General features: G+C 59.2%; 1 protein-coding gene across 4 annotated transcripts; it reads left to right on the top strand.

Moving 5' to 3' along the window:
* Positions 1-7511: 7511 nt before the first annotated feature.
* Positions 7512-12711, top strand: ARL13A (ADP ribosylation factor like GTPase 13A). 4 transcript variants are annotated; one of them, XM_039572360.1, is made up of 8 exons: positions 7512-7840; positions 8872-8942; positions 9012-9441; positions 9771-9876; positions 10241-10325; positions 10408-10607; positions 10942-11043; positions 11348-12711. In XM_039572360.1, the coding sequence occupies exons 1-6, from the start codon at positions 7782-7784 to the stop codon at positions 10419-10421; spliced, it is 765 nt and encodes a 254-aa protein (XP_039428294.1). In that variant the 5' UTR covers positions 7512-7781; the 3' UTR covers positions 10422-10607; positions 10942-11043; positions 11348-12711. The 4 variants fall into 4 exon arrangements, with proteins under 4 accessions (XP_039428294.1, XP_039428295.1, XP_039428293.1 ...); XM_039572361.1 differs by having other exon boundaries at positions 10408-11043; positions 11348-11445; positions 11598-12711; XM_039572359.1 differs by having other exon boundaries at positions 10408-11043.
* Positions 12712-13325: the final 614 nt, after the last annotated feature.

The following is a 13325-nucleotide window of genomic DNA, read 5'->3' as shown; positions in this document are numbered from 1 at the left end:
CTCCGGGACCGCCCTGACGCCCCCCGACCCCCCAGCCCGGGGTCCACCGGCCGGGCATCCCCACCGGGACCCACATCCTCCGGCCCGGGGCCCCGGCTCCTGGTACCCCAGCCCTGCCCTGGCCACCACCCTCCTGCTCCGGGAGCCCCGTTGCTACTGTGCCCTGGTCCCCATCAGGTGTGATGTCCCTGCCCCAGGACAGCTCCACTTGCACCCTCTGCCCCGACACCCCTGTCTTGGACCAGGATCTTCTACTGAGGACTCCCCATCTCTGCAGGGAACCGCCCCCCCAGGACACCCCCAACATGGCCAGGACCCACACCCCAGCACCCCCCTGCAACACCCACCTCGGGACTCCCATTCCCCAGACACAGCACTGACAATCCCATGCTACGCCTTGTGTGTGCCCCGGAGCCTTTGGACCCCTGCTCAGGGCCCCCCCATCGAGTCCAGGCCTGATCAAGTCCTGGCAGTTACCAACACCTCAAGATGCAGCAACACATGGAGGGTCCCTGCAGGGGAGAATTGTCAGGTAGCCCCGGGGACACTGGGGTCCCACCATGGGGCAGGAATGATGCCACTGTGGGTGCCAGCCTTGCCTGAATCAGACAGCTGCCAGAGAGCTGCCTGCACTCACCTCCACCTCAGATCCGGGGCCTGACCCCCGCTCCAGACCCAGAAATGGAGCTGGGCCAGGGCACCACATAGCCCTGAGCTCGATGGGGCAGCATGTGGGAGGGAGGGCGTTGTCAAGGCAGGGAGCATTTTGGTATCTTGCAAGACAAGCTGTGTCAGGGACACCCCTTCAGGTCCACAGAGCACCTGGTGTGTGTATCAGGATTTGGGAACTATGTTACACGGGAGATGTAGCTCCTGTATCTTGAATGTTCGTGCTTCCAGGTGTGACCTTGTGCTACGGCTGACCAAGAATGCTTTTCCCATCACCTTCAAGGACCCACCCTCAAGACAATGGGATATGTGGGCTCACTGGTAGAGCCAAACCTCCCACCACTCAGTCCCACATCTCTCCTGTGTGTCCCACCTTGATCACCTGTACAGTGGTGGGAACACCGGGCTGTCTGGGCTGCTCCCCACCTCCATGGCTATGGGGTCCCTGCTCTAGCAGCTGCCTCCAGCACCAGCCCTGCCCACCTTTCCCCAGGAGCGGTGGTGTGCGCACAGGCGGGATGCACACACGCTTTCCTGAGCACCCACTGCCTGCCAGATCACTGAGTCCAGCCTGGGCACATGCTGGCTGGCTGGGACAGATGGGGCAAGGCAAAGAGTGTTTGACATCGGTCCATTTTCCCCAGTTTAGGCAGACCAGGAATTTTTAGGCAACTCTTAAAAGGCTCTCAGTGCTCATCCCTCAGCAGCTAGGCCAGCTCACAAGGAGGTGCCCACGTTAGTGATGGAGACACTGCCCACTCACCTGCCCCATGCAAGCCAAGAGCACAAAACCTCCCAAACCACACACACAAGAGTTTTCCCCATTTCACCTGTCTGGAAGCATTACCAGGGCTATTGGGCTTATCAGCAGCAGGGCTGAGAATAAAACCGCCTGAGACGTTGGAGGCCACATCTCCCACAGCAACAGCTCCCACACAGAAGCAATCCCTGTCCCCGCAGCTGCTCAGAGCTTTTCCTTCCAAGGCTGAACAGCTGCTTTGGGAAACCACAAACCCCATGAGCTCATGGGGACTGGCCTGACTGGCGGGAACAGGAGATCTACGTGTGACCACTCAGCTCTGGTATGATAGTTACATATTTTCAAGCTGTTTTTGGAAAACATCCTCTCCAAAAAAAACTCTGGCAGGGCAGAGGGTGAAGGGAGCAGTGTCCAGGCAGAGGAGCCCACCACCAGCTGCTGGTGACCGTGGCCAGCAAGGGTGGGAGCTGTGCACGGGAGCAGCTGTGCCTGGCTGGGTGCTCAGCCAGCGACAACACATCGGGTGGCATTGCCAACTGCACCCACGGCTCTGTGTGAGCAGCAAGAGCAGCGTGCCGTTTGTACCATTTATGCAACTTCCACTTATCCAAATTAAAAGCATTCCCCAGGAGTCTGGCAGGTCACCAAGCCCTCAGCTGAGCAATGCCTGGGCTTCAACTCATATTTTTAATTTCAGCTTCCCCTGCTTCATGATGAAATACTTAAGAGCAATTGTTTAAGCAAGCAAGAATTTCAGTCCTGTATCCATAAGCCCCAGAAGCCGTCAAGAGGAATGGAGAGACAAAACCTCACAGCATTTTCCACACCAGTTATTATCCCATTTTCTGTCCCAAGCACAGAGAGGCAGTGAGCTGTTCACGCTGTGAGTCACCTCTACAGCCTGACCCCACCTGTTCACAGCTCAGTGCTGTAAACAGCAGACAGACCATAAAAGTGATGTGGGTCACAGATAGCACCAGCCAGAGCTCCTGTCCCACTGCCTGCCACTCCCTGTCCCTGCCAACTCAGTGCCCGCGCCTCTGCCTGCGAGCCCAGCACAGCTGGGGCTGCACAGGTGCCCTGGGACACCCCTGTCACAGAGAAACTGCCTGACCCAGAGCTGCCACAGGCCAGCAGGGACAGCCCAGGTGCTGGGGACATCCTACCCAGGTGTCCCCACTCTGCAGTGGCTGCATCCTGGACCAGCAGAGCTGGTGGCTGCTGACTGGCCTTCACTCTGGAACCTCCCAGGAGCAGAACAGCCCCTGGGCTGGTGGATGTGAAGTGTTATGGAATCACAGAATCAGAGAATCTCCTGAGCAGGTAGGGACCCACGAGGATCATTGGGGATGCCCAAGGCACCAGCTTGAGTCTCACTACCACGTGCAGATGTCAATTTTCCTGTGGCTACAAGTGCCTGCCCTGCCCTGGAGAGCATCCCAACTTCATGAATTTCTTAATCCCGGCCTTCTTTTTTTTTTTTTTAATCCCAGTGTTCACACAACACACGTTGCACAAAGAGCAGTGGCCACCCACTGTGTGAAACCGCAGGGTTTGCTGTGCAGCTTTTCCAGCCCCTTGGGTGTGCCAGGGCATTTGTGTGGGGGGGGGTGGGAGCAAGCTTCCTCACCAGCTCTCACTCAAAATAGCCCCGTCTGCTTTACACATGCCTGCCTGCCTGGCAGCTCAGCTCCTGTAAAAGGAGAAGAGAAAACTGTTTGGAAAAGACAGGGAGCTCTGAGCCAGACCCTTAAAGAGCCCAGGTGGAGAGAGCTGCCAGCCTGCTCCCCAAGCTCTCCTCTCTAGGACCCAGAGCAGACACCGCTCCCAGAGCGCTCGCTGGGACATGCCGAGAGCACGCTGCCGCCTTCCCAAATATAGCCCTGCACACAGAGGTGGAGCAGCTGCTCGGGGTGTGGGGATGGCCAAGCTCCCTGACTTCAGGGCTGAAACCTCCTCAGGAGCACAGTCTGTGCTGGGGATTAAACATTCAGCTGGTGCCACACGCAGCGACAGTGGGGATGTGTTGATCAACCCCATGTGCTGGATGAAGTGGAAATCACAAAGCGTCCCCCAGCTTGACGGGTATGTGAGACGGGACACAGCCGTGTCCCCTCAGTGCAGCCACGCTGCCCTACCGGCAGGGCTGGGAGGTTCCCAGGAATCTGTGAGCTGGGAATTTTTTACTTAGTTTGGAAATAGCTTTGCAAATGACTGGTTTCCACAGCCTAAACAGTTTGGATGGTGCATTGCTTTCACAGTAACTCAGCTGTATTTTTTCCTGCCCCAGCAGTCTGTGGAATAGTTTCTGGTTGGGGAAATATTTATTCCATTTGCTTCATCATGCGACTGCTTTTACCGCTCCAGTTCCTCATCCAGCTTCACTCTGAACCTGCTGGGAGAGAACCTGGTATCTGTGCTGAGGACCTCATCCCTCTAAATCTCACTGGAGGCTGTGCTGAGCCCACTGGGATCTGGGCATGGAGCTCCGTGCTGCCAGGGCCAGGATGCTTGCAGGCAAAGCAAAGGCCATGTCAGTGCTGCCTCATGGCTTCAATTCTTTAACAAGAAAGCAGAGTTACCTTTGGGTGCATTTATAGGTCTTTGCAATAATTACACATTTTGAAGTCATGCCTCCTTGGCTGCAGCCCCAGCACAGGCAGCAGGTGATGCTGTAACACTAAACCAGGCAGGAAGGGTTAAAATTACCTTTAATTAAGCGATTCCCCCAGCCCCACCTGCTGTAAGAGTATACACAGTGCTAACCCAGCCAGGCTGCGCCTGCGTGTGCCCTGGGCATCCTGGCAGGTGGGAGGAATAGTTTATGCTCCCCTATCCCCCGTGCAGGAAAGCAGCAGGAGCACCACAATGCTCTCAACAAAACCACTGTAGGAGCCTGGACAGGGCTTGTAGCCACCGCAGGGGCTTCCCAGAGCCGTGTGCACGGTGCGAGAAACAAGGTGGCAGCTTGTCTTGCAGCAGGGAGCAGAGCAAACAGAGCACTCAGATCCAAGCCTCTCCCAGAAATTTGTGTATGCTTTGGCTGGGAAGCACGCTGCCAGAACTGGGTGAAAAGCAAACAGCTCCCTGCATGCTTCCTGCCTGCTTCTGCATCCAACGTAGGGTGATGGTGCCAGTGTGGGGGAGCAAAGAACACTCTGGAAAAAACAATCTCCCTTACCCAAAAGAGCTCGGGGAATGGTTGCCCACAATGGTTCATGGCAGTAGGGTGCAAGCCATCCCCTCTCCCCAGTGCCATTCCAGCAAGCCGCTGCGGTGCCCCAATTCCTCACCAACAGGTCTCGGTGTCACAGGCTGTAAATATCCCGTGTTCCCAGCCTGACTCCGGGGCGTTTGCCTGTAATTAGCTCTTGGGATTTGGGAGCTGGTGTGATCCGGGGTTATCGTTATCCACCAGCGCTGTGCTGGGATTTAAAGGGACAATGCGGCTGTCTGCATATCTACCACCTCAGTGTGCTGTCATATGACACGTTAAATAGAGAGAAGAGTCTCTCCTCAAAGTCTGTGTGCGTCCTTGCCCACCACAGATCCCTTTTCGGGCAGAGTCAATGAGGTTCCAAGCAAAGCAGAACAGCTTGCTAATACTTCTGCCAGGACTTTTCGGTCTTTGCCATCCCCTTGGCTTTGGTGTCACCTCAGCTCAGGGCTCTCAAGGCTGCAGGCAGCCCCTATAGCTCTGCCCACTGTGTTCCCTCGTGAACCATCATTCCCCACATCCAAGCTCCCCGGCCGTCCCCCCCACTCTGCTGCTTGCCCCAGGGGTGCTAGGTGGGGTTCCCAGTGTGCCCGATGCCGGCTGGGGCACGTACTCACGGGGTCTAGTGAAGCCAAGGCAGGGCAGCCCGCCAGCCCGCGGCCATCTGCGCTTCTCCGTGGTCCCTGTGGTTTCTCCTCATTCCCTCTCCTGCGGCACTCCAGCGGGCAGAAATAGCCCCAAAGCACGTGCTGCCTTCCGGGAAGCGATGCCAGGAGCAGGCAGCCCCGGCGCCCCGGGCATAGCCCTCCCTCAGGGGCTCCTGGCAGCACTAGAGGGTCCAGCCCAGCACCGTGCCAGGGCACAGCCTGGTTATAGTTCTGGTGAGGAACATCTTCATTTATCTGCCAAGATAATAAATTCTGCCTTAGAGTTTCTCACCTGGCAACAGTCACCAAGGAAACGAGAATGGCTGCTGCGGGTCCCTGCTGGCACCGCCTGGGGAGCCCCAGTGGCCCTGGCGGAGGGTGTCCGGCTGCACTCCGGCTGGCTGGCTGTGTGGGCAGAGGGCCGGCTACCCACTCGTAACCTGATCGCAGGCCCAGCAGAATGCACGTCAGTGTGGGCTTGGCCCTTGTGCCATCTCTCCGGAGCTGTGTGGGTTTCACCAGGTTCGGGATGGATTTTGTGGTTTTCCTGGCTGTTGATCCTGGTGTGCATGCATTGGGAGGCATGACCTGCAGTTGCCTCAGGCTCCTGGGCGGGTTTTTCTGTCTCCAGCACTGGTCTGAGCAGGGATTTTTGACACTTGTTTTAAAAGCAGTGGCATCACAAGTGCTCAGAGATCTCTGGAAATCCATTGGTGCCAGAGGGAGACCAGACCCTGCTGCCCCTCAGGAAGATGAGCCACTGCCTCCAGGGCTGCCTGGCACATGGCGCTTCCCTATTTATAGCACCTGTAGTCATGCCCCTTCCCATCCCTGCCGGGCTGTCCACTCACAGTGCCACCCCTAAACACAGAGGCAAGAGCTGACACTTGGAGCAAATCATTTCAGCCCTCATACAGCTAATTCTGCAAAAAGCATCCCAGCCCCATGCTGTGTGTGAACCTGCCACTGCCGCTGCTCCCAGCAGGCTGCTGGCACAGGCACGGGACAGAATGGGAAAGGCCATCAGGCTGGGCACAGGGAAGTGCAGCCACTGCCCCACCATCAGCAGCACAGGGGCGACCAGTCACCTCAAATAGGGCATGTGACTGTGGTATCAGAACAGGAATTTCATCAGCCATTAGCCATGCATGGCTCCCTGCCCATGGCACAGATCTGGGGCAGCTCCCTTGCCCAGGATGGGTGCCGAGTTTCCCAACAGTGTGTGGGGCTGGAGAGAAGGGCATGGGGCCATGCCCATCTGGGCTTGAACCCCTGGGGCCAGGACAGTATCTCAGCATCTTTGGCCCGTGGCTGGTGCTCAGCTGGTCGAGGCAGTGTTGCTGGTGCTGGGTAGTTTATCACGGACTGAGGTGAGCCAGCAGGCTCCCTGTTTTGGCCTTTGAAGGATCTCATGTCTTTGTCCCTCTGGACCCCACTTCCCCCCCACCAGAGCTCCTGCAGCTCAGACATCCCTGTGTGACTTCTCCTCCACACCCATCAGTGGCAGCAAGCCAGGGAGGGCAGCTCTGGCTGGGAAAAGAAGCAGGAAATCTGAGAAGCAAGATAAGAGTTTCGGAGCTGAAGATCAAGGAGCTGGGGCTTTTTTTCCTCCACTCCTTGCCCTGTGGTCTGAAGGTCCCCACCACTTCCCTGCTCCCAGCCAGGCTCCTGCTGGGGCTGGCTGCTGTTTCTACCCCAAGCAGCACAGGACCTGCTGCCACTCAGGCAGTGCCATGTTAGGGCGCAAAACACAAGCAGTGAGCAGTGATGTCCCCCAGCCCAGATCAGAGGGGACCCTGGGTGAGCAGCAGAGCTGTGCACACCATGAAGGGGATGCTCCTTGGAGGGGCTGCAGGGAAACATCCCCTCAGGGATCAGGCAGCAAGAAGCCAGAGACGCCATTCCTTAGAAAAGTCACTAACTCAGCCCATGTGGGCTGTCAGGCAGTGTCCCCACCACAAGCCATTCTCGCCAGGGATGGAGACACAAGGCTGCCAGCACCACGAGGCTGCAGTGGGGTGGATGAGGCAGTGCCGTGTCACCCAGCGTGGCAGGCAGTCCCACAACACACCGTGTCCCAGCAGCCGCTGGCCTGGGCCGACCCACCAGGATTAAGGAGCCTGCAGGAGTAAGTAATTTAAATCCAGATTAGATTTAAGCAGCTGCTATGCAAAGGGCATGTGAGCAGAGGCTGTGCAGTGGGGATGAGCAGGTGAGAGACTGACTCGCACCCCTGTGATGTGAGGGGCTGTGAGAGCAGGGTCTGGCTGGCAGGTCCGTGCCCGTGGGGTACTGCCCAGAAGGACGGATTTTGTCTCCAGGCTTGGCTTGTGCACACCAGACAGGAGGCAGCAGTGCTGTGCCGTGGGACAGGACAGCCCGGGATGAAGAGAGAGCCCAGGCAGGAGGATGAAGCACAGGCACACGCTGGGCTGCTCACTTCGTAGGTGCTGGAGAGAGGCCACCCCTCTGCACGGGGCCGCAGACCATGTTCCACCTCTTCTCCCACTGCTGGTCGTGGCTGCAGGCCATACAGGAGCCCGTCAGGTAGGTCCCTGTGCCCACTCCCGGGGCTCCTGGGGATGACAATATTTACCCTTGTGTTTATGAGTGGTGAGGGCACCAGTGTGGTGACAGGGTGAGACAGGTGCCCATTGCAGGAACTGTCCCCAAGCTGCTGAGCAAGGCACAGCGTGTCCTCGCTGCCCCCCAGCAGGCAGGAGCTGGCAGGCAGGGGAGCAGGCTGGGCAGGGGTGCAGATGCAGGGAATGGTTCCAGTGGGATTCCAGCTCTGCAGAGTCAGCGGCTCCCCAAGAAATCTGGGAAGGATGCACTGAAACACCTGCCTTGTTTGCATGTGTCAGGACACCCAGGTTAATTCCCCCACAACAGCACTGCAAGGAGGTTTATGGTCCTCTCCTTCTAGAGAGGACACCTTACCTGCTGTAATGCTGGAGGTGCAGCTGTGCCACCTCTGCTGCCATGCAGCCTGGTCTGTATGTTTAAGGAAGAAAATGATACTGCAAATAACTACAGTGGCTTGTCAGTGGCAGAGAAAATGTTGTCTGTGTGGCTCCGGTGGATCACATTGCTGGAGACTGGACAGGGCTGTTTAGCAACAGGAAAAACACCTGAGTCCAGGCAGAAGCTCATAAAATCGTCCTTGCTACCTTTCCCTACCTGTGTATGCTCAAAACTTACTGCCAGGGAAGGTGTAATCATTGACTGCATATAAGGAAGAATCATGTGGACCTGTACATATAATTGCTTAATCCTATATGATATGAGAGTAAATCCTTGCCATAGGAAGCACCTTGAAGGCTTTGCAGTGTGGCTGTCCCATGGTGTTGGGGTGGTTCCAGGCACTTGTGCCTGTCCTCACCCTCTCCCGGGCACCAGGGATTGTCCCTGCACTTGCCCTCAACTCAGACAGAACCTGTGTCACCCTCCTGCCTCTCTCCTGGCTGAAATGTAGCTGCCATGGGCAAGGTCCTTTTCCTGGGGGCCCGCAGTAGTCACTGCTCCCCAGGGAGCACAGCCTTTTTCTGGGATGCTCACCTGCTGTTGTTGCCCCCCAGGAAGGTGACCCTCCTTGTCATGGGGCTGGACAACGCAGGGAAAACTTCTGTCATCATGGACATAGAGAGAGGTGAGGAGCAGCACAACCCCAGAGCCTGCCTCAGATGAGGCAGCAGCTTTATGGTCCTTTCCAACCAAGTGCCCAAGCTTCGAAGGACCAAGACTCCTGAACTACAGCCGCTCTTCTGGGGAAGTGTGCAGGGCACCAGCCGTGTCCCAGGCAGCCCTGGAAGAGGGAGTGGGGATGTGGCTGGGGCAGGAAGGGCACAGGCATGCTGCTGGGCTCCGGGGCAGCTCTCTGCCCTCTCCACACCCGCAGCGCTGGCCGGCGAGGCGCTGCGCGACGCGCAGCCTGGCCAGACCCGCCTGCGGGTGGACAGGTTCGAGGTGACGCTGGTGGACCTGCCCGGGGGCCAGCGCTCCCGCAGCGCCTGGCGCAGCCACTACAGCGGGGCGCACGGGCTCCTCTTTGTCCTGGACTCCGGTGACCTGGCGCGGGTGGAGGAGGCCCGCAAGGTCCTGAGCCGCGTCCTGAGCCATCCCGATGTCTCCGGAAAGCCCCTCTTGCTGTAAGACTGGGTCGATGGGATGCAACCTCTGAGGCAGAGGGTGAGGGGTGGAGTGGGAACCTGTTGCTGGGGTTGTGGGCTGCAGCGGGGGTGTGCTGCCCAGGGAGCTGTCGGGGAGTGCCGGGACATGAGGACCCCAGCAGTGCTTGGGAGATCAGAGCATCCGTGGAGAGGAGCTGAGGAGGGGGCTCCAGTGCCAGGTACGGGCTGGGGCAGTGCTTCACCTAATCGCAGCCAGACCGGGAGACAGCGCGCAGCCTCCCCCGCCGCGGCCCAGCGAGGCACCAGGGGCCGCGGTGACGGGGACGGCCGCTCTTCCCGTGCCCCAGGCTGGCCAACAAGCAAGACGCGGCGGCCGCGCTGCTGCCCTGCGAGCTGATCGAGCGGCTGTGCCTGGAGCGGCTGGTCAACGAGAACCGCTCTCCCTGTCGCATCGTGAGTGCGGGGCTGGCTCCGCTCCCCGCTCCCCGCTCCCCGCTCCCCGTCCCCGCGGGGCTGCCGCCGCCGCTCGGCGCTCCCCGCGCTGATCCCCCCGCCCGCCCGCAGGAGCCCTGTGTCGCCAAGCGGGTCCCCCCCGCCGGCCCGGCCCGCGCCACCCTGCAGGGGCTGCGCTGGCTCCTCCGCGCCGCCGCCGCCGCCCCGGCCCTGCCGGCCGCTGCCCCGGTACCTCCCGCCCCGAGGGCCGCCCGAGCCGGCCCGCCCGCCCGCAGGTGGGTGCGGGGCTCCGCGGGCGCCTGTCCCCGTCCCCATCCTCCCCCCCGCAGCGCTCGTTCTCACCCCGCTGGGCTCTCTCCCCCAGGGACCGGCCGTCCCCCGGGGAAGAGGGCGCGGGGAAGAACGGGGAGCACCGGGCAGCGCGCCCCGTCTGCCGCCTCCTGCCCCTGGTGAGTGAGTGACACCCCCGGGGTGGGACGGGGTGAAAGAGGGGCTCTGCCACCCTCTCCTCATCCTCCTTTCCCCGCCCAGGAGGAAAGCACTAAGGGCCCCAGGAGGAGGAAGAGGAAGGTGAAGAAGAAGGGCTTGGGGCAGCCAAGCCCAGCCGACGAGCTGGAGGGACCGGGAGTAGGGGGTGACAGCCGTGCAGGGGCTGCCGGGGGGCTGCTGCTCCCCAACAGGGTCGGGCAGGAGGAGCCCGTACCCACCAGGATGGCCACCCCCCCACCCAGGTGAGAGGGGCCTATGGGGGGCTGCCAGCTCTGCCAGCACCAGCATGTCAGAACCTCCCTACAGGGAGGTTGCCAGGCCTGGCGATGTGGCAAAATGCTGGACCACTGGTCCCTGCCACCTCCATCAGCTTTGCTTGCAGATCAGCTGAGTGCAGAGCCAGGTCAAAGGAGTCCGAAGGGGAAGAGGAGAGACATCTGAGCATCTCCACACGGGAGAATGCATGGAAGCAATGGAGGACTGCAAACCCGCCAGCAGCAGTCCTCTCAGCTGGCTTGGTGACAAAGGCATCCTTGCTCAGGTATGGTGCCTGACATTTTTTATTTCTCCATCCAGCACAGGGCATGAAAAAGAAAAAAAAGAAGAAAATCAAGAACAAAATCAAGTCACAGGAACCTTCTCTGGAGCAGCAGCATGAGGAGGCCTCAAGCACCTTTGGTTGGTATTTCTCAAGACAGATTTTGCTGAAGCATCAGGGTTCTGGCCTGCTGGCAGTGTGCAGGGACACTTGGCCATGGGGTGCTTGGTGTGGGGACATGGGCACGGGCTGCTGCAGGGCAAGGGAGGGGCTGTTGTGGAGGCAGATGCTGCTGCCTCTGCTGTGAGGTGGGATGCAGGGAGGCCACATGAGTGCACTGTGCTGGAGCCGGGGGTGTCCCTGCAGCCCTCACTCAGCACAGGTTGCCAGGTGGACAATGGAGCTGGTCCCTGGTCAGTGCCTGACTGCTCCCCTCATTTTCAGATTTGTACCGCCGGGCGATGCTGGCTCTGAAGATGAGGCAGGAGCAGAGAAAGCAGACTTCGGCCATCACCCCCTGAGCAGGGGAGGCACAAAGCAAGGTGTGTGTGCTCCTAGAGGACCCAGACTGCAGTGGCAGCGGGACCCACGCTCATGCAGAGCTGCTGGGGTGCTTGGCCACGGCTGGCAGAGCTGGGAAATGGGTCCTGGGGCATAAACAGCACCATTGTCCCCTGCATGGCTTGAAAACCAGGGATCCACAGGAGTGAGCCAAAAGTCCCTTTGTAAGATGCCTCTCTGGCAGCCGGGCTGCAAATTCATCTGAAAAGGGAACAGCCGGCCCCTTGCTGCCCCCTGTTAGTATTCTGTGGAAGACTCTGCTTAAACCCGGATAAGTCTGTGGAGGAGAGGAAGATCCGAGCAAACATCCCAGGGGGAAAGCCTGTCTCTTGAATTGCCCTATGCCCTGGGAAAGCTGTCTTGGCAGGTCAGGGGCTGACCTGGCCCGTCAGTCACTCCCTGGCTACTGCCTGGAACAGTCTCATTTCCTGATGGTGAAAGTGGGAGAGCAGTCCCAGGTGGTCTGCAGAAGAGCTCCGCCCAACCCTCAGCCACATCTGGCAGGGCTGTCAGGACTCTCTTCACACCCTGGAGGAGGGCAATGCCCGCGTTTGTGCATCCTGCAGCCCGTCAGTGAAAATTTAAGTTCAATGGCAGCTGGTGGCAGAGGCTGCTGGAGGCTCCTTCCCCAGGATCGTTCCTCCTGATCCTGCCATCCCTCCAGGAGAGACATTGCAGCAAATCTTCCCGCGTCACTGGCAGCCCGGCACTCTGCTGCCCCAGGTGGTCCCTGATGTGCGCTCGGCTCAGCTCTGAGACGGGACAAGCAGCAGCGCATCGCGTCCCGACACAACCCGCCTGTGACGGGCCGTGTTCGTCCGACTGTGCTGTCCCGGGCCCGAGCCGGGCCGGGGGCTCGTGCTGCCCGGCTCTGGCAGGGTGCCTGGGCCGGGAAACCAGCCCTCAGCCCTGGAAACACCTTACGTGGAGCCGGGAACTGGGGTAACACCTGCAACAGTGTTAGAATGTGAACTTGCGTTAGTCACCTCTGCTCCCGTGGTGGTTAGTGATTAACAGGCACTGCCTCTGTGGTCCGGGGGAAGGCAAATCGCTAAAGCCCTTCCCTTGGCAGGGCTGAAAAGGGAGAAGAAGAGAAACCGTCTACTTTGCCTTGCCAGCCTGCCATAAAGTTCTGTCGAACTCTGCCAGATTCAACTGTTGGTGACTGCAGGGATTATTTGTAAATAAATTGTAAATAACAACAGCAGAAGTTAATACTGCCCTGTAAATACAGCAGTTCCAGCAGCCCCTTGTCTCAGCCTGGTGGAGTTCCCTGCGATGTGGGTGCTGGGGGGTAAAGGGTAAAGTGGGGACCTGTGCTGTGATGGAGCCTCTTCTCCTGGGATGGGTGTCCCTGGGGGTCGTGTCCAGGCTGCCAGCCACGTTCCTTCTGCTGGGGTCACAGATCTCCACAGCATCATAGGGAGAGAAACATTAAAATGTATCCCCTCTAACACCCACTTCTCACACAGCCACTGGGTTTGGGACGAGGCCAAGCACTCCCATACAGCTGGGACCACGAACCAGCCCACGGCCTGCTCACTGCAGCTCCAGAACCGGGTGGGGAGCAGGAGCAGAGTGGGTTTGGGAGCATCTGGCACGGGCGGCTGCAGCCAGCTCCCGCTGGTGCTCCCTGCAGCTCCCGGCACCGCAGCTCCTTCCAGCGAGCACGGAGTGCCCCGTGTGGCACCCACAGCCAGAGATGTCCAGCAGGACAAGTCCAGCGGCAGAACTGGCTGGGAAATTTTCCTTGGAGCCAGCTGTAAGAAACCTGTCAGGTTGACCTAACACCTTTTCCCAGATATAATGATCTCCATCCTGTGGTGCAGACAAGCAGTGAAAATGTATTTCAAAATCAACG

The sequence above is a fragment of the Corvus cornix genome, chromosome 4A (assembly GCF_000738735.6).
Source record: "Corvus cornix cornix isolate S_Up_H32 chromosome 4A, ASM73873v5, whole genome shotgun sequence".
Classification (NCBI taxonomy): Eukaryota; Metazoa; Chordata; class Aves; order Passeriformes; family Corvidae; genus Corvus; species Corvus cornix.
This window is presented reverse-complemented; position numbering and strand designations above follow the sequence as displayed.